The 18687-nt window shown below is 41.4% G+C and overlaps 1 protein-coding gene across 1 annotated transcript in view; it reads right to left on the bottom strand.

Annotated features, from left to right (window-relative positions):
* LOC132864551 (zinc finger protein 135-like) overlaps positions 1–11053 on the bottom strand; it is a gene marked incomplete at its 5' end in the record, with an annotated part of 244184 nt that extends 233131 nt beyond the window's left edge. Inside the window, 1 exon segment of the mRNA XM_060897992.1 lies at positions 10291–11053. Coding sequence (XP_060753975.1) covers positions 10291–11053 — 763 coding nt within the window.
* Positions 11054–18687: the final 7634 nt, after the last annotated feature.

Here is an 18687-nt window from a genome sequence, read left to right as displayed (position 1 = left end):
TCACCAATTCAAAATTTAAGTTTGCAAATGCTGTACACTTAAACCTTCATTTATCTCACTTAATTTCATTCTGACCAACCATGGTCTATTGTATACAGTCTATGTGACCAACAGAAAGGTGAACTTACGCACTGACCCCAGTGGGTGGCGATAGATCATTGTATTTAGTTAGGCTAAGACGACACTAGGCAACGTTAGGCTAGGACACTAGCAACTGTTAATCAACTGACTTTATTTGATATGTCTCCATTGTTGCCACTGCAATGATAGAGCACATCCTGACTTGCAATGACGATATAATATCTACAACATAACCTTGTGTTACTTATTTTATGGGCAGTTTTCACTGGATAGTTTCCCAGGGAATGTTAGCCAGAATGAGCTCAAGTTTGCTGATAGATGTTCAATAAATATTTACTATGCACTTGAAGAAGAGTAGCTGTTAGAATAATAAGATAAAATTCTCACCGTTCATCATTTGTTGCCTGAAGGAGTGCATTGCTTTGCGTTTCTGTTGTTCTTGACCCCACTTTCGACTGAGTAAAAAAAGAATTTGAAACTTTCGACGATGATGCTGTGACCAAGCGCTGGTGCTTCTTCCCCTTCATGTGACTTAAAATCGCCGCCTCCCCCATGTTGGAAATATCAAATGATTTTATACAAAGCTTGCATTTAGCCTTACTTTGCCATTTGGGATCTTTTCTCAGCCAAGCTGTGTATTCTGGTTTGGATAGCCATCCATCAGAAAACGTGCATTTACCCATTGCCGAGTTTACATTCCTCTCTCTGATAGTAGGCTATGCCTAACATAGCCTACGTTGATCTATGTACGTGGGTTGCCTATTCTTGTTATAAGCGGCTTTGGGCTTGCTTTTTTGTCGCTTAAAAAAAAAATCAGAAGTCGTGGGTTTTGGGGATGGTGATTCAGAGTTATAACTTGTTTATATGTATGTTTGCGTACACAGCCTTCATATTTTTGTTGGCAGTTTTTTTGTCTTGGGTCGCTTGTTTTCAGGGTCCATGTGCCTTATTTTTCTAGCAAATTCTGGCAACACTGCCAAATAAGCCGTAAGCATTTTTACACTGACTGGAGCTATGTGTGTTCACGCGTGTTCAAGAGGCGTTTTGTAGCAGGGGGTTTTCCTGCGTCTTGTCCAAAGTCTTGCAAGAAGCAAGCAGGTTCAGGGGGTGTGGCGGAGCGCATGCCAGTACAACAGAACACCCATTTCTCTCCCTCCGCATTTCAACACATTTCTTTGGCAAAATTCAACTGAATGTCGGAATGTTGAGCTTCATTTTACTATGTAGCGGCAAAGGTCTGGAAACACAAATATTTCTCCATACCCTAATTTCCATTTTCCATACTTTTCCAGACCTGGAAAATACTAAAATCAAATTCTGTACTTTTCCATACTTTTCCATACTGCGTAGGAACCCTGCACTTGTCTTTGAAATTCACAGTTTGTAGAAAACCTGTAATCTCCCATATAATTATATCTGTTTGATGTTATATCTATAATGCAAAAAAGTGATGTATTTTTAGGATGTCCATAATGATATGAATTTTGAGGATTTATCTGTATTCATTAAAAGTTATGGAGATTAATTCACTAATGCTGAACTTGTCTAAGCTCTGAAGCATTTTGTTTTCCAATATGAGTGGAAATGTCACATCTACGACACTGAAAACACCCCAGAATGTAAAACTGGAAAACTTTCAATTGTGAAACTGACATGTTACCGACTGTACAACATCCAAATGTCATTGCTTGTTGATTTTTTTCTTGACATTTATATGACTAAATATGTCCAGAGTCCGTCAAGGGATGTGTGAAAAAAGTGGAGAGTTTCTCATGTTCATGGTATACAGGGTGAATTATTTACAATTGTATTTAAAGTTGCTGTGGCAGCAGGGGCGTGGTCAAGCATCGGTCTGTGACCGGAGGGCGGAGTCGGGGAAGGTAAGTGGCAGAATCACTGCACCTGATGTTAATTAATGTGTTTGTGTGTCTTCCCCAGTGACCGCGCCCTATTTAAGGAGAGAGAGAGAGAGCAGAGGGAGCTCTCTCCCCAACCAGACGACTTGTGTGTGTGCGTGCGGGCGTGGCTGGGAGAGTTAGTGTTTGCACTGAAAAGTGAAAATAAAAAGAGCTTTGTGAACTCAGTTCTGGCCTGCCGTCCTTCTGTGCTCCACCCACCCATACAAACTGTCACAGTGGTGCCGAAACCTGGGACAAGCACAGAAGGACGGCAGGCCAGAACGGAGTTCACAAAGCTCTTTTTATTTTCACTTTTCAGTGCAAACACTAACTCTCCCAGCCACGCCGCACGCACACACACAAGTCGTCTGGTTGGGGAGAGAGCTCCTTCTGCTCTCGCTCTCTCTCCTTAAATAGGGCGCGGTCACTGGGGAAGACACACAAACACATTAATTAACATCAGGTGCAGTGATTCTGCCACTTACCTTCCCCGACTCCGCTCTCCGGTCACAGACCGATGCTTGACCACGCCCCCGCTGCCACAGTTGCATTTTCTCACACACCAGTCTGCATATTCCAAAAGGAACCTCTTGCCTTGTAAAGGCTCAAAGGTCAAACAAATGCTCAAAATGTTCAGTAAGTCACACAGTAAATAACAGACAGGACATCTACTGTATAACCAATTCCTGAACAGAATCTGAAAATGGTCATTGATGGAACTCCTGAATTGTTGGTGTTGCCTGTATTTCACATCATTGCCCAAGGCAGCATATAAATAAAATTAAACAAAAGTGAACTATTGAAAGAGGGACACATCACCAGGTCATTGCAGGGCTGATACAGAGACACTCACAGGCAATTTAGAGCCATGAATTAATGTAACCTACATTTCTTTGGACTGTGGGGGAAACAAGAGCACCCTGAGAAAACCCACCCAGACACTGGGAGAACATGCAAACTCCACACAGAAAGACCCTCACCAGGCTTGAACCCAGGACCTTCTTGCTGTGAAGCAACAGGGCTAACCACTACACCACCATAGCAAATGCAAGCATGACTAAATAAAAAATTCACTTTTCTCATGACACCAGGACAAACATGGTCCTGTTCGTCCCACGCCACATCTAGCAGCTGAGTTTCTGTCAGAGTGAGGGTGTACTCTGCCTGTGGAGTGTCGTGATCATTTAGTGGTTAGTATTCTGTATTGTGGTCACAACAGCCCCAGTTTGAATCTATATCACAGCACTGCTTCTTCCATGTCACTCTTGAATAATGGATCAGTGGAAAATATGGGTGGAGAAAGAGTGTTTGCCCATCAAGTGGGCAGTCCTCACTCTCCCATACTACCTGCTCGGACACCTGTTCACCCTCTGTTCTGACCAGTGGGACCAACGTGTGGATCCCTCTGGGTATTGCCCTTCAGCACTTTAAATCTGAGGTGGTCCACAGGCCAGGGGCTGCATATGGTGGTGGTGGATTACCTCTCCTGCCAGAAGGGGTGAGTGAGAAGTTTTATATATAAAATTGTGGCTGTTGAAGTTAACGCAATAATGTGTTAATGCAAATTCCTTTTAACACCACAAATTTTTTCCACGTGATTAATGCATGCATGTTCTGTGCCCCTCCCTCAGAGTTTAGGAAATCAGGAAGTGACATAGAGAGAGTGAGCAATGTCAGTGTAAGTCGTGATAAAGTGCACTTACGTACAGAATCAACTTATATTGTTGCATTCTGACAGTTTACATAAAATGTATTTTTTTATATGCTTTTGATGGCCCAGAGGGGAGAAAAGATGTGTTAAGGCCCAGGTGTGTGTGTGTGTCTACAGTAAGTGTACATGCAACATGCTGTAGTGAGAGAGTGTGTTTTATTCTGAGAAATTTGTGAGTTTTGTAAAAGTGTTTATAAATGCAGTTTTTGCTCATGAATGTTCCGTATATTTACCAGTGAGTGATTGCATTTTGCTTGAAACCATCTTTATGAGCTGTGTGCCTTAACTAATGTTATGGGTTTTGGATATGGATATGGGTTTTGTATTTTTATTTTCTTGATTTAAAGATTGCCAATACTTTTTTCCAGAGTCCATATCACATAGTTTGTTTAGTTTATTTTATTGCATATTTTGAGGCTGGAAGTTAAGGACAGAACTCGAGGAAAATATGAGATTGTTTTGTTCACAATGAATTGTGCTAAACTGTCAGAATTATAAAGTTAACCCAGTATCTGTGGGAGAGGTGGCTGAGAGGTTAAGGTGATGGACTGCTAATCCTTTGTGTGTTTGAATCCCACCCTTGTTGCAAGGTGAATCCTGAAGAGGCTGTGCATGACTCCTCATGTTTGAACAACACAATAGGACACTCAAGCAAATCTGTCTATTTAACAATAGGAGCATTTATTTGATTTTTTTTTTAATTCGAGTCCAGTACTTGAGTGCACTTGAATTTCATTGTATGTTTTCTGTACAATGACAATAAAGAATCTTATTTTGTATACACAGGATGTCAATCTTTCTCTTCTCCATCAAATCAGCCAGTTCTCTTCCAATACCAGTCATTGTGCCAACATTTCAATTTCCAATTCCACTCTCCTGCCTTTTCTATTCTCACATTTTTTCCAAATTCGCCTTCCACCTCTCTTTCTCCTCCTTTCCCCACCAGAAGCATCATTTCCACTGGTACCCTGCTGGGAAACAGTTTCAGTGGTGGTCTTGTTAAACCAGGCCTCGACCGATCCAGGATGAAAGCCCTCGTCATCTTCCGCATAGTTGATTTGGCATGAATTTTATGCCAGATATCCTTCCTGACACAACCCTCCTCATTTCTCTGGGCTTGGGACCGGCACTAAGAATACACTGGTTTGTGCACCTCAGTGGCTGGATTGATTGCTGCTTGAACATAAATTGAATCAAATGTCATTCTTTGATATTAATTTGAATTACTTTGAGAATAATGACAAAAATTTGAATTACTTCCTGATTCTACCACACTTGTTTGAATTACTTCCTGGTTGTTTGACACTAATTTGAATTACTTTGTAATTCAGTGACTTGAATTCAAATTATGTTCTTCATGTATGACTTCAGAGCCTTCATGGATGACATGACTATTACAACAAAGTCTGCTCCTGAAGGAAGATGGATGCTGGAGGACATTCGCAGACTGATGACATGGTCGAAGATGAAGTTTAAGCCATCCAAGTCTAGAAGCCTGGTTTTCAAGAAAGGCAAAGTTCAGGACCGCTTCAGATTCAGGATAGATGGTGAAGACATTCTGACAGTTTCTGAGAAGCCAGTCAAGAGCCTTGGCAAGTGGTTCAACAGCACTGACAGACAAGGAGAGTATCTTTCAGATGAGACAACAAGCTGAAGAATGGATGTGCACTGTTGATAAGAGCAGTCTACCCAGGAAGTACAAGGCTTGGTGTTACCAGCACGGGGTGCTTCCAAGACTCCCTTGGCCATTACTGGTGTATAACAACTCCACATCTTCTGTAGAAACTATGGAGAGGATGATCAACAGATACATCAGACGATGGCTGGGACTTCCCAGAAGTTTTTCCATCATTGGGCTTTACAGTACCAGTAGTAAGCTTCAATTACTACTATCATCACAGAGGAATTCAAGGTGACCAAGGTACACCAGGTGATGATGCTGAGGGAAAGCACAGATGAGAAAGTTAGGAAAGCAGGAATAAGTGGCGAGCAGACCAAGATGTGAAGGATGCTGAAGAATGTCTCTGATATAGCAACATCATTGGTACAGTCAGGACAGGACAGCTTGGGCTTGGATGTGTTACTAGGCCAAGCTGGAAGACAGTAACACCAACCCAGAGCAGAGAGATGGTCCAAAAAGAGGTTCGCCAAGTAGAAGAGGAGGCACGCCAGACAAGAGCAGTTGCAAAAGAAACAGGGAGGCTGGTTATGTTGGAAGGTACATGTAATCAGATGCTTTCATGGAGCATCCTTTGGCATATGGAAGACAGTTGTATAGCCTTCTTGTTGAGGTCCACTTATGACACACTTCCAACTCCAACTAACTTGAAGACATGGGGTCTGACAGATAACCCCACCTGCAAGTTATGTGGTGAACCTGCGAGCCTGGAACATATCCTGTGCTCCTGCAACACAGCACTACTGAGTGAAATAGTCACAGTCATTGAAATAGCCAGAAGGAAGGTCCACCACAGAACCAAGGGGCCCACCTTAATTAAGTTTATAAAAGAGGGGGCTAATCCAGTGACTAGTGTCACCAAAGGAACTGGGATCCTTCCAACAGCACAAGACTGGGAGTTGAAGGTGGATCTGAAAGAACAACTGAAGTTTCCTTTAGACATTGCCACAACAAGGTGAAGACCAGATGCGCTGCTGTTTTCAAGGTCAACAAAGCAGCTTATGGTGCTTGAACTGACTGTACCATGGGAAGAAAGCACTGAAGAGGTGCACGAGAGGAAGTGGGGTAAATACCAGCTGCTACTAGAAGAGTGCCAGCAGAAAGGATGGAAGATGTGGAGCCTGCCGGTAGAAGTAGGGTGCAGAGGATTTGTTGGTCAATCCTTGTGGAAAGCACTCAGCATCCTGGGCATCACAGGATCAACCCACAGGAAAGCCATATCTGACATCAGTAGACAGACTGAGTCAGCCTCTCACTGGTTGTGGGTTAAGAGAAAACAGTGATGGGAGAGCTCACAGTTCCAGGTTGAGTAAACTAACTCAGTTGGTGCACCTCTGCAGGACGTAGTGGGTAGCGCCAAAATGTCTGATGAAGTAGATACCCACCTGATGATGGAACTGACTGCAGTGCCTCATCACTGTTTGGCTCTTTTCTGATTATACACATTAATTTGAATTACTTTTTGTTCCTTTCAGATTAATTTGAATTAATTGTGATCCTAAGATATTTATTTGAATTACTTCCTAGGTTTCTAATATTTATTTGAATTTATGATTGCTGCTGGAACATAAATTTGAATTAATAGTCATTTTATTATTTCAATTTGAATAATTTCCAGATTAATGACACTAATTTAAACCACTTCCTGATTCTGTCACATTCATTTGAATTCCTTCTTGTCATTTGACATGGATTTGAATTACAGGACTTAAACAGAAAACCCTATGGTTCAAACCTTCCGAATATTGGGCATTATTCAAGAAGCCCACTGAAATGGGCTTCTTGAATAATGCCTAGAAAATATAGTCACACTTCCACAGTCTGAAGTTATCTCAGATCATTATCTCATCTCATTCAAACTATGTTCTGAGTAATAATATATGCACCTCACCATGCCACTGTATTAAACGTACATTCACTTCAACTACTGCACAGAGCTTTATAAATGATCTTCCAGAGTTATCAACTTTGATTCGGTCACTGTCAGCCCCTGCAGAACTTGATCAGGCAACTGAATGCTTAGAGTCAATGTTCCGCCATACTTTAGATAATGTAGCTCCTCTTAAAAGGAAAATGGTCAGAGACAAAAAATTAGCACCTGGTATAATGATGGCACTCGCACACTAAAACAGACCACTCGAAAATTGGAACGTAAATGGCGTCAAACAAAATTGGTAGTGTTCAAATTAGCGTGGAAGGAGAGCTTCCTGAAGTATAGAAAAGCTCTTAGTGCTGCGAGATCAACATATCTCTCCTCCCTAATAGAAGATAACAAAAATAATCCTAGATTCCTATTTAATACTGTTGCAAAATTAACCAGGAATAAGTCCACTATAGACACATGCACACCTGCAGTATGCAGTAGTAACGATTTCATTATTTTTTTTAATGACAAAATTGAGAATATCTGACAAAAAATTCAAACTACTAATTTAAGGTCAGACAATGGCCTTGTAGTTAACCATATAACTCTTTCAGATCATCAATTAGAATGTTTTACTCTCCTTAAAGAAACTGAATTACTTTCATTAATCTTGGCATCAAAAGCCTCAACTTGCGTACTAGATCCCTTACCTACACGTCTATTCAAACAGATAATACCTGAAGTAATTGAACCACTTCTAAAAATAATAAATTCTTCTCTCACGATTGGCTATGTACCCAAATCCTTTAAACTAGCAGTTATCAAACCCCTGATTAAAAAACCTGATCTTGATCCCTGTTAGCTGTCCAATTATTGGCCAATATCAAACCTCCACTTTATCTCGAAGATCCTTGAAAAAGCTGTGGCACAGTATCTATGCTCATATTTACATAGGAATAACATCCATGAAATGTACCAGTCAGGATTTAGACCTCATCATAGCACAGAGACAGCTCTGGTTAAAGTAGTAAACGACCTACTGTTGGCGTCTGATCAGGGCTGTGTCTCGCTGCTTGTGTTGCTTGACCTTAATGCAGCATTTGATACCATTGTTCATTCCATTCTTCTGGATAGACTAGAAAATGTTGTGGGAGTTAAGGGAACGGCCCCCTCCTAACTCAGCTCTTATTTAACTGGTTGTTATTAGTATGTTGATATAAATGGTGATATTTCTAGATGTACTGAGGTAAAGTTTGGTATTCCACAAGGTTCTGTCTTGGGTCCACTGCTTTTTTCTTTATATATGTCACCTCTGGTGATATTATTCATAAACATTGTATTAGTTTCCGCTGTTATGCTGATGACACACAGTTGTATGTTTCTGCAAAACCTGATGAGAGACACCAGCTTTATAGAATTGAGGAATGTGTTAAGGACATTAGACACTGGATGCTTATTAGTGATGCAGTGCCTAGTTAACTTCCTTCTGCAACCCGCTGGAAATGCACAATGGGCTCTGCACTCGGCACTTGACTTTTACGGACTGTCCACTGAAGATGGTGTCTGAGGAAGACCAAATTCAGGTAAGGTCACTGCCTTTATATTTACTATTCTACACACTCTATACGTGCACTTTTCGAGCTAGACACACCTCGTTTTGTTTGTAGGAACCCTCTACTCACTTCCACAGAACTGTCATGTTGTTTTGAGCTTTGCAATGGTTTTAAAACTAGTGTTTTATATCGGCAAAAAGACATGCCCCGCGCACTGCCGTGTTAGCACTTTCCGGTTGAAATCACAAAAAAATAATTTTCTCAAAACACATCCGATTGATGTGATTGTGATAGCAACTCAATGTATGCACTCCCAATAATGCGAGAATAGACCTAAAAAGCATTTCACTCTGGAGTTTTCCTTTAAAGTAGTAAATGACCTACTGTTGGCATCTGATCAGGGCTGTGTCTCGCTGCTTGTGTTGCTTGACCTCAGTGCAGCATTTGATACCATTGACCATTCCATTCTTCTGGATAGACTAGAAAATGTTGTGGGAATTAAGGGAACAGCCCTCTCCTGGCTCAGGTCTTATTTAACTGATCGCTACCAGTATGTTCATATAAATGGTGATATTTCTAGACGTACTGAGGTAAAGTTTGGTATTCCACAAGGTTCTGTCTTGGGTCCACTGCTTTTTTCTTTATATATGTTATCTCTGGGTAATATTATTCATGAACATTGTATTAGTTTCCACTGTTATGCTGATGACACAGTTGTATGTTTCTGCAAAACCTGATGAGAGACACCAGCTTAATAGAACTGAGGAATGTGTGAAGGACATTAGACACGGGATGCTTATTAACTTCCTTCTGCTTAACTCTGACAAGACTGAAGTACTTGTACTCGGACCACATGCAGCTAGAAGTAAGTTTTCTGATTGCACAGTAACTCTGGATGGCCTTTCTGTTTCTTCAGGTGCAGTAGTAAAAGACCTCGGAGTTACTGACCCCAGTCTTTCATTCGAAACTCACATTGATAACATGACCCAGATAGCTTTCTTTCATCTCAGAAATACTGCTAAGATAAGAAATGTAATGTCACTACATGACGTGGAAAAAACTAGTTCATGCTTTTGTTACCTCCAGGTTGGATTATTGTAATGCCTTACTGTCTGGATGTTCCAAGAAGTGCATAAACAATTTTCAGTTAGTTCAAAATGCATCATCTCTGAAGCAGACAACTTCTGAAAAATTGTTGACCAGTGTAACATGAACAATAAAGTTCAAAGTACAGGTCATTTTCAGTCAAAACTGTAACAACCATATTTAATTTGACAACTTTAAATCATGCAATGTCTCTGAGTTAGTGCACTTGAAGGTCTTAAATGTAACTAAAAAAGCAAACATCTTTCCACACTGTGAGCAGTGATACGGCTTCTATCCTGTGTGAATGTGCTGGAGATTACTCTGCTGAGTAAAACTCTTCCCACACTGTGATCAGTGATACGGTTTCTCTCCTGTGTGAATGCGCTGGTGTGTTTGGAGAGTACTCTGATGAGGAAAACTCTTTCCACACTGTGAGCAGTGATACGGCTTCTCTCCTGTGTGAATGCGCTGGTGTCGTCGGAAATGACTCTGATGAGTAAAACTCTTCCCACACTGTGAGCAGTGATACGGTTTCTCTCCTGTGTGAATGCGCTGGTGTGTTTGGAGAGTGCTCTGACGAGTAAAACTCTTTCCACACTGTGAGCAGTGATACGGCTTCTCTCCTGTGTGAATGCGCTGGTGTCGTTGGAGATTACTCTGATGAGCAAAACTCTTCCCACACTGTGAGCAGTGATACGGCTTCTCTCCTGTGTGAATGCGCTGGTGTCGTCGGAGATGACTCTGATGAGGAAAACTCTTCCCACACTGTGAGCAGTGATACGGCTTCTCTCCTGTGTGAATGCGCTGGTGTTGTTGGAGAGTACTCTGATGAGTAAAACTCTTCCCACACTGTGAGCAGTGATACGGCTTCTCTCCTGTGTGAATGCGCTGGTGTCGTCGGAGAGTACTCTGAGAAGTAAAACTCTTCCCACACTGTGAGCAGTGAAACGGCTTCTCTCCTGTATGAATGCGCTGGTGTTTTTGGAGATCACTCTGATGAGTAAAACTCTTCCCACACTGTGAGCAGTGAAACGGCTTCTCTCCTGTGTGAATGCGCTGGTGTCGTTGGAGAGCACTCTGATGAGTAAAACTCTTTCCACACTGTGAGCAGTGAAACGGCTTCTCTCCTGTGTGAATGCGCTGGTGTCGTTGGAGAGCACTCTGATGAGTAAAACTCTTCCCACACTGTGAGCAGTGAAATAGCTTCTCTCCTGTGTGAATGCGCTGGTGTCGTCGGAGAGCACTCTGCTGAGTAAAAGTCTTCCCACACTGTGAGCAGTGATACGGCTTTTCCCCTGTGTGAATGCACTGGTGTGTCTTGAGTGCATTCTGATAACTAAAACTCTTTCTACAATCTGAGCAGTGGTGAATTTCCTTCTGTATATCATTATGGGAAGTATCAGAATGGATAATATCAGTTGATGTTGGTTGATGACTGGAGCATTTGGAGGGGATCTGAAGCTTATATTTAATCTCTCCTGATTCTTGCAGTCTCACGTACTCTTCATAGTGGCATCTCTGGATATGCTTGTCGAGGTAAATTGGAGATGCATCGGAACGAGGGCATGTGGAGCATGAAAAGACTTGCAGCAGAGCGTTCTTTACTTCTGGAGAAATGAAAGGACAAAAATAACAAATTGAACATGAAATGCAACAAGATTATAAAATATAACAACACTAACCCAATGTAAGGAGTGCTTTTACTGAAAGTTAATCAAGAATGTACATGAATTAAGACTGAGACAAAAACAAAAGGTTGCAGACTAAGATATAGCAGCCTCAAGCTTGGAATACTGGGAGATTCAATAAGGTCCTGGAACAGCAGCTATGCACAGCATTGGCCATAGCTCCGTGGGTCTGAGCGACCAAAGGGGAGTTGTTGGTTCCTGTTGGACATCATGTCAAATCTAGGTAATGGCAAGCCTAGCCTTATTTACATCTCATCCAGGATTGAGAAGGAAACTCAGCCCTCACATTCAAGGTTCTAAAAGATCCAAAAATGGGCCTTATTTATCAAACTGGATATGGATAGATTTATTTGCAAATAGTTTCTTGTAGCATTTACACAAGCAAATATGTATTTTCTATCTGGATTTTTTATATGGATTAGGTTGTCAAGTTTAAAACACTTATTAATTTCAATTACACACTAATTTCATGAAATTAAGTTTTGTGGGATTTTGTGAAGCCCAGTTGATTCATATTAATGTAATTGATGAAAGCAAGCCAACATCCATAAATTAAGACACATAACAATAGTCATTTAATTTAAATGTAGGCGTATAAAAAAAAAAGGGACACACTGCATCGGTTCAGATGGCATTCAAGTAGGTCTGCAGCAGTAGGAATTTCCTTTCTGCAGTATTTGAAGAATGCCACGGTGTGATTTGTAGTAACAAAGCAACCAAATCTCCATGTGTTTAATTGTTCGTTAATTCATCAGACGCTATTTGTTCCTTAACATGTTGAAGTTCTTCAGCTGCAAGAGTTTAAAGTGCATATCCTGGACCAATTTATTAATTTTTTTTTTTATATATGAAAAGGGCGGCACGGTGGTGTAGTGGTTAGCGCTGTCGCCTCACAGCAAGAAGGTCCTGGGTTCGAGCCCCAGGGCCGGCGAGGGCCTTTCTGTGTGGAGTTTGCATGTTCTCCCCGTGTCCGCGTGGGTTTCCTCCGGGTACTCCGGTTTCCCCCACAGTCCAAAGACATGCAGGTTAGGTTAACTGGTGACTCTAAATTGACCGTAGGTGTGAATGTGAGTGTGAATGGTTGTCTGTGTCTATGTGTCGGCCCTGTGATGACCTGGCGACTTGTCCAGGGTGTACCCCGCCTTTCGCCCGTAGTCAGCTGGGATAGGCTCCAGCTTGCCTGCGACCCTGTAGAAGGATAAAGCGGCTAGAGATAATGAGATGAGATGAGATATATGAAAAGTATGTCCCTTTACACACTCATCCAGAAGGGTAATTTTGCCCAAGGCCATCTGTCGACAGCAGAAAAAAAATAAAATAAAATGCGTCTGGAAAAATCCCAAGGGAGTCTGGAGCCAGATTCGTGACGTCACCTGCAGAAGTGCCAGCAGGCTGCGAGAGCTTGCACGGTTTCAGTGCACAGCCTGTGTAGACCAAGCGCTCCCATTTCTCTCTCATTGTCCGGTCTTTTGGGAAACGATGAGTACTAATCCCATCATGACTGGTGTTGCTACACCCTCCTACGATACATCTGTTAACCATTTTAATAATTACGTGATAACGTTGAAGAAATTTGCAGAAAACCACCAGGCCGTTTTCTCATAAACAAACCAGCGCTGACGTAGGATTCAGAGGGAGGCATTCCGCACGTGACATCACGAAAATCAGTGTTTGCCGGGAAATTCAAATGGCAAGTTTTTCCAGAGGCGGACCGATTCGCCTCAAATGGCTTGATTTCAACTCAATTTTTCTGGTATTGCGCAAGGTAAAAAAAATTTCAGAGAATGCAGAATGTTATAGATATTTGACCAAAGTTTAATATAAAATAGGAGAATTACATTGATCTTGCTCATGAATTTACCCGTGATATGCACTTTAAGGAGCTAAAATTTAACATAATTAAAAAGATAAGTTCTCCATGGTATGACTCTTGTGGAATTATTGAATTCCATAAAAATACTAAAATTGTTATTGCTTGACAATATAACCATCACATATGCTCCTGAAATAAAGCAAATGTGTTGCAATTGATTTTTATAATGGTTGATGGGTTTGACTGACATCTGCATTATCCAATTAACAACTTCGCTTGGTTCAGACACACTGCATGTGTGTTTTCAACTAACCTCTTTCCAGCCAGCTGGTTATATTGCACTGTAGTTATTATAATGCCCCCCCAGTGTTTCTGTAATATGGGGAGGTCTGACATTATCCTATATTATGTGTTTGCTGTGACAGGGCATTTCCCCCCGATTTCTCCCCAATTTTCTCCCTAATTTAGCCATGGCCAATTCCCACCCATCAGACTCCTCTCCAGTATCACATAACAGCTACCAACCAGGGAGGGCTATCATGTGCTTCCTCCATGACAAGAAACACCAGTTGACCATGTTTTACTCATACAATGTCAGGGGGCTGCAAAGCACACTCGGACGAAAGCCCAATCCACTTACTTCCTATTAAATGTGCTCTCACACACCCATGACTGGCCAGTGTAACTGACAGGGCAGAGAAGAGAGAGCATGCCATCTCTCCCTCCCAGAGAGCCCAGACAATTTTGCTCTCTTGAGCTCCCAACCACAGATGATTGTGGCGTCATCAGGATTTGAAAGTGGCAATATCTGGATGATGGGGAGGATGACGGGGACAACACTTTTCTGCTGTGCCACTCGGGATCCACAGGGCATGCATTTTACGCTACTTCTGGTTAAATTGGGCATGATGAATAAAGCTACAACAATATCTTGTGGTTTACTATATACAGTGGTGCTTGAAAGTTTGTGAACCCTTTAGAATTTTCTATACACTGTGTGCACAATTATTAGGCAAGTGAGTACTCTGACCCTACCATTATTTCTAGGCATGTTTTCCAACCGCAAGCTAGATACACTTGAATGCTAATTGGATTTAAGCATTCTCAGGTGGTATTTATTTGTGTAATGAGGGAGGGTGTGACCTAAAGTCATTAATACCCTATATTAAGGTGTGCATAATTATTAGGCAGCTTCTTTATCTCAGGCAAAATGGGCCAAAAAAGAGATTTAACAGACACTGAAAAGACAAAAATTATAAAATGCCTATCAGAGGGATGCAGCACACTTGAAATAGCTAAGCTATAGAAATGTGAGCACAGAACAAGCAAACGTTTTGTTGCAAATAGTCAACAGGGTCGCAAAAAATGTGTGGAGAAGAAAAGACACAAATTAACCGCAAAAGACTTGAGAAGGATTAAACATGAAGCTACCAGGAACCCATTATCCTCCAGTGCCACAATATTCTAGAACTGCAACCGACCTGGAGTGTCCAGAAGGACAAGGTGTTCGGTGCTCAGAGACATGGCCAAGGTAAGGAAGGCTGAAACACGACCACCACTAAACAAGACTCACAAGTTGAAATGTCAAGATTGGGCCGAGAAATATCTGAAGACAGATTTTCCAAAGGTTTTATGGACGGATGAAATGAGAGTGACTCTGGATAGACCAGATGGATGGGCCCATAGCTGGATAACTAATGGACACAGGGCACTTTGACTCAGACACCAGCAAGGTGGTGGAGGGGTAATGGCATGGGCTGCTATTATTAAGGATGAGCTAGTTTGACCATTTCAGGTTGAAGATGGACTTAACATCAACTTCCAAACCTACTGCCAGTTTCTAAAAGATACATTCTTCAAGCAGTGGTATGGGAAGATGTCTGCATCATTCAAGAAGGCCATGATTGTTATGCAGAACAATGCACCATCACATGCACCCAAGTACTCCACTGCTTGGCGAGCCCGCAAAGGCCTTAAAGATGACAAAGTAATGACATGGCCCCCTTCCTCACCTGACTTAAACCCTATTGAGTACTTGTGGCCCCTTCTTAAGCATGAGATTTACAGCGAGGGAAGACAATACACCACTCTGAATAGCATTTGGGAGGCCGTGGTTGCTCCTGCACAAAAAGTTGATCGTCAACAAATCAAAAAACTAACAGACTGGATGGAAGGCTCATGGCAGTTATTGAAAAGAAGGGTGGCTATATTGGTCACTGAATATTTTTGAAATGCTAGAAGTGTTTATTTGTTAATTCTGAGTTGTTTATTTGTTACACTGAAAATTAAAATAAACAAGTGAGATGGGAAACTTTAAGCTTTTCATTTAGTTGCATAATAATTCTGCACACTAAATGTTGCCTAATAATTCTGCACACTTATATATTCCCCTGAGAAGGCCTAAACTCCCCTTTCCTTTGTTAATCATTCTGGTTTTAGGTTTATTAACAATTTGGATTGACTGAGAGCACTGTATTTGTTCAACGATAAAATTAATCATCAGGAATACAACTTGCCTAATAATTGTGCACACAGTGTATTTCTGCATAAATATGACCTAAAACATCAGATTTTCACACAAGTCCTAAAAGTAGATAAAGAGAACCCAGTTAAATAAATGAGACAACAATATTATACTTGGTCATTTATTTATTGAGGAAAGTGATCCAATATTACATATCTGTGAGTGGCAAAAGTATGTAAACCTCTAGGATTAGCAGTTAATTTGAAGGTGAAATTAGAGTCAGGTGTTTTCAATCAATGGGATGACAATCAGGTGTGAGTGGGCACCCTGTTTTATTTTAAAAAAAAGGGATATATTAAAGTCTGACCTTCACAACACATGTTTGTGGAAGTGTATCATGGCATGAACAAAGGAGATTTCTGAGGACCTCAGAAAAAGCGTTGTTGATGCTCATCAGGCTGGAAAAGGTTACGAAACCGTCTCTAAAGAGTTTGGACTCCACCAATACACAGTCAGATAGATTGTGTACAAGTAGAGGAAATTCAAGACTGTTGTTACCCTCCCCAGGAGTGGTCAACCAACAGAGATCACTCCAAGAGCAAGGCGTGTAATAGTCGGCAAAGTCACAAAGGACCCCAGAGTAACTTCTAAGCAACTGAAGGCCTCTCTCACATCAGCTAATGTTACTGTTCATGAGTCCACCATCAGGAGAACACAGAACAACAATGGTGTGCATGGTAGGGCTGCAAGGAGAAAGCCACTGCTCTCCAAAAAGAACATTGCTGCTCGTCTGCAGTTTGCTAAAGATCATGTGGACAAGCCAGAAAGCTATTGGAAAAATGTTTTGTGGATGGATGAGACCAAAATAGAACTTTTTGGTTTAAATGAGAAGCGTTATGTTTGGAGAAAGGAAAACACTGCATTCCAGCAGAAGAACCTTATCCCATCTGTGAAACATGGTGGTGGTATTATCATGGTTTGGGCCTGTTTTGATGCATCTGGGCCAGGACAGCTTGCCATCATTGATGGAACAATGAATTCTGAATTATACCAGTGAATTCTCAAGGAAAATGTCAGGACATCTGTCCATGAACTGAATCTCAAGAGAAGGTGGGTCATGCAGCAAGACAACGACCCTAAGCACACAAGTTGTTCTACCAAAGAATGGTTAAAGAAGAATAAAGTTAATGTTTTGGAATGGCCAAGTCAAAGTCCTGACCTTAATCCAATCAAAATGTTGTGGAAGGACCTGAAGCGAGCAGTTCATGTGAGGAAACCCACCAACATCCCAGAGTTGAAGCTGTTCTGTATGGAGGAATGGGCTAAAATTCCTCCAAGCCAGTGTGCAGGACTGATCAACAGTTACCAGAAATGTTTAGTTGCAATTATTGCTGCACAAGGGGGTCACACCAGATACTGAAAGCAAAGGTTGACATACTTTTGCCACTGACAGATATCTAATATTGGATAATTTTCCTCAATAAATAAATGACCAAGTATAATATTTTTGTCTCATTTTTTTAACTGGGTTCTCTTTATCTACTTTTAGGACTTGGGTGAAAATGTGATGATGTTTTAAGTCATATTTATGCAGAAATATAGAAAATTCGAAAGGGTTCACAAACTTTCAAGCACCACTGTAGTCAGTTTTGCAATAGCAAGAGGTACAGTGGGCTGACTTCACGTGTCTCAAAGGAAGCTGACAGACTTCACCCTCTCTGGTTGGTCACGGTCATATGATCAAGAAGACCTACCTGGTTGGTGGAACAGGCCAAAATGAGTTCTCTGGGGAATGCTCTAGTTATTGCAGACTGCATTGTACAACAGCTTTCATCCTCGAAACACTGGTAGGCTCAGAAACGTCACGAAATGATGCAGAAAATAACCTCTATAACCTCTTAGACAAAAGTAACACCTTGCTGTCTGGTTGTTCCTGTAGGTGCAGAACTGAGTTCTTTGGTGTACTCCTCTTCATACCACACCAAGAGCTCGTGTCCTGGGTTAATGGATCGACAGCAACGATACAGAATTCCCCCTTGATACTCAAATGCCACAAGATTCTGTTCTTCTTCATTACGGGCACAATTCACATACCTAAAAGAGTGAGGCAATGTTTCAGAAAAAGGTAAAAAATCAGATCAGAGTTACAGACTTGGAGAAAGCATGGCGGAGATGTCAATGACATGAAGATAAAGTTCTTCCAACAAATGAGGAGCTGTAAAATCAAATCACTAAAACGATCCAACAGCTAGTGTACTGCTCACCTCATCCAATTCACATGCGTCTCTCTTTTGGCATCGATGTATTCTTCACACTGCATGCTCCTGTAAACCTGCAGAAAAATACCACATTTACTTTTTTTTTTTTACACGAAATCAATACAGTGAGGCAAAAAAGTATTTAGTCAGCCACCAATTGTGCAAGTTCTCCCACTTAAAAAGATGAGAGAGGCCTGTAATTTTCATCATAGGTACACTTCAACTATGAGAGACAGAATGGTGGGAAAGAATCCAGGAAATCACATTGTAGGATTTTTAATGAATTAATTGGTAAATTCCTCGGTAAAATAAGTATTTGGTCACCTACAAACAAGCAAGATTTCTGGCTCTCACAGATCTGTAACTTCTTTAAGAGGCTCCTCTGTCCTCCACTCATTACCTGTATTAATGGCACTTGTTTGAACTCTATCAGTATAAAAGACACCTGTCCACAATCTCAGTCAGTCACACTCCAAACTCCACTATGGCCAAGACCAAAGAGCTGTCAAAGGACACCAGAAACAAAATTGTAGACCTGCACCAGGCTGGGAAGACTGAATCTGCAATAGGTAAGTAGCTTGGTGTGAAGAAAT

The sequence above is a fragment of the Neoarius graeffei genome, chromosome 17 (genome assembly GCF_027579695.1).
Source record: "Neoarius graeffei isolate fNeoGra1 chromosome 17, fNeoGra1.pri, whole genome shotgun sequence".
NCBI lineage: Eukaryota > Metazoa > Chordata > Actinopteri > Siluriformes > Ariidae > Neoarius > Neoarius graeffei.
The sequence above is the reverse complement of the archived record's forward strand: the minus strand, read 5'-3'. Positions and strand labels throughout refer to the sequence as shown.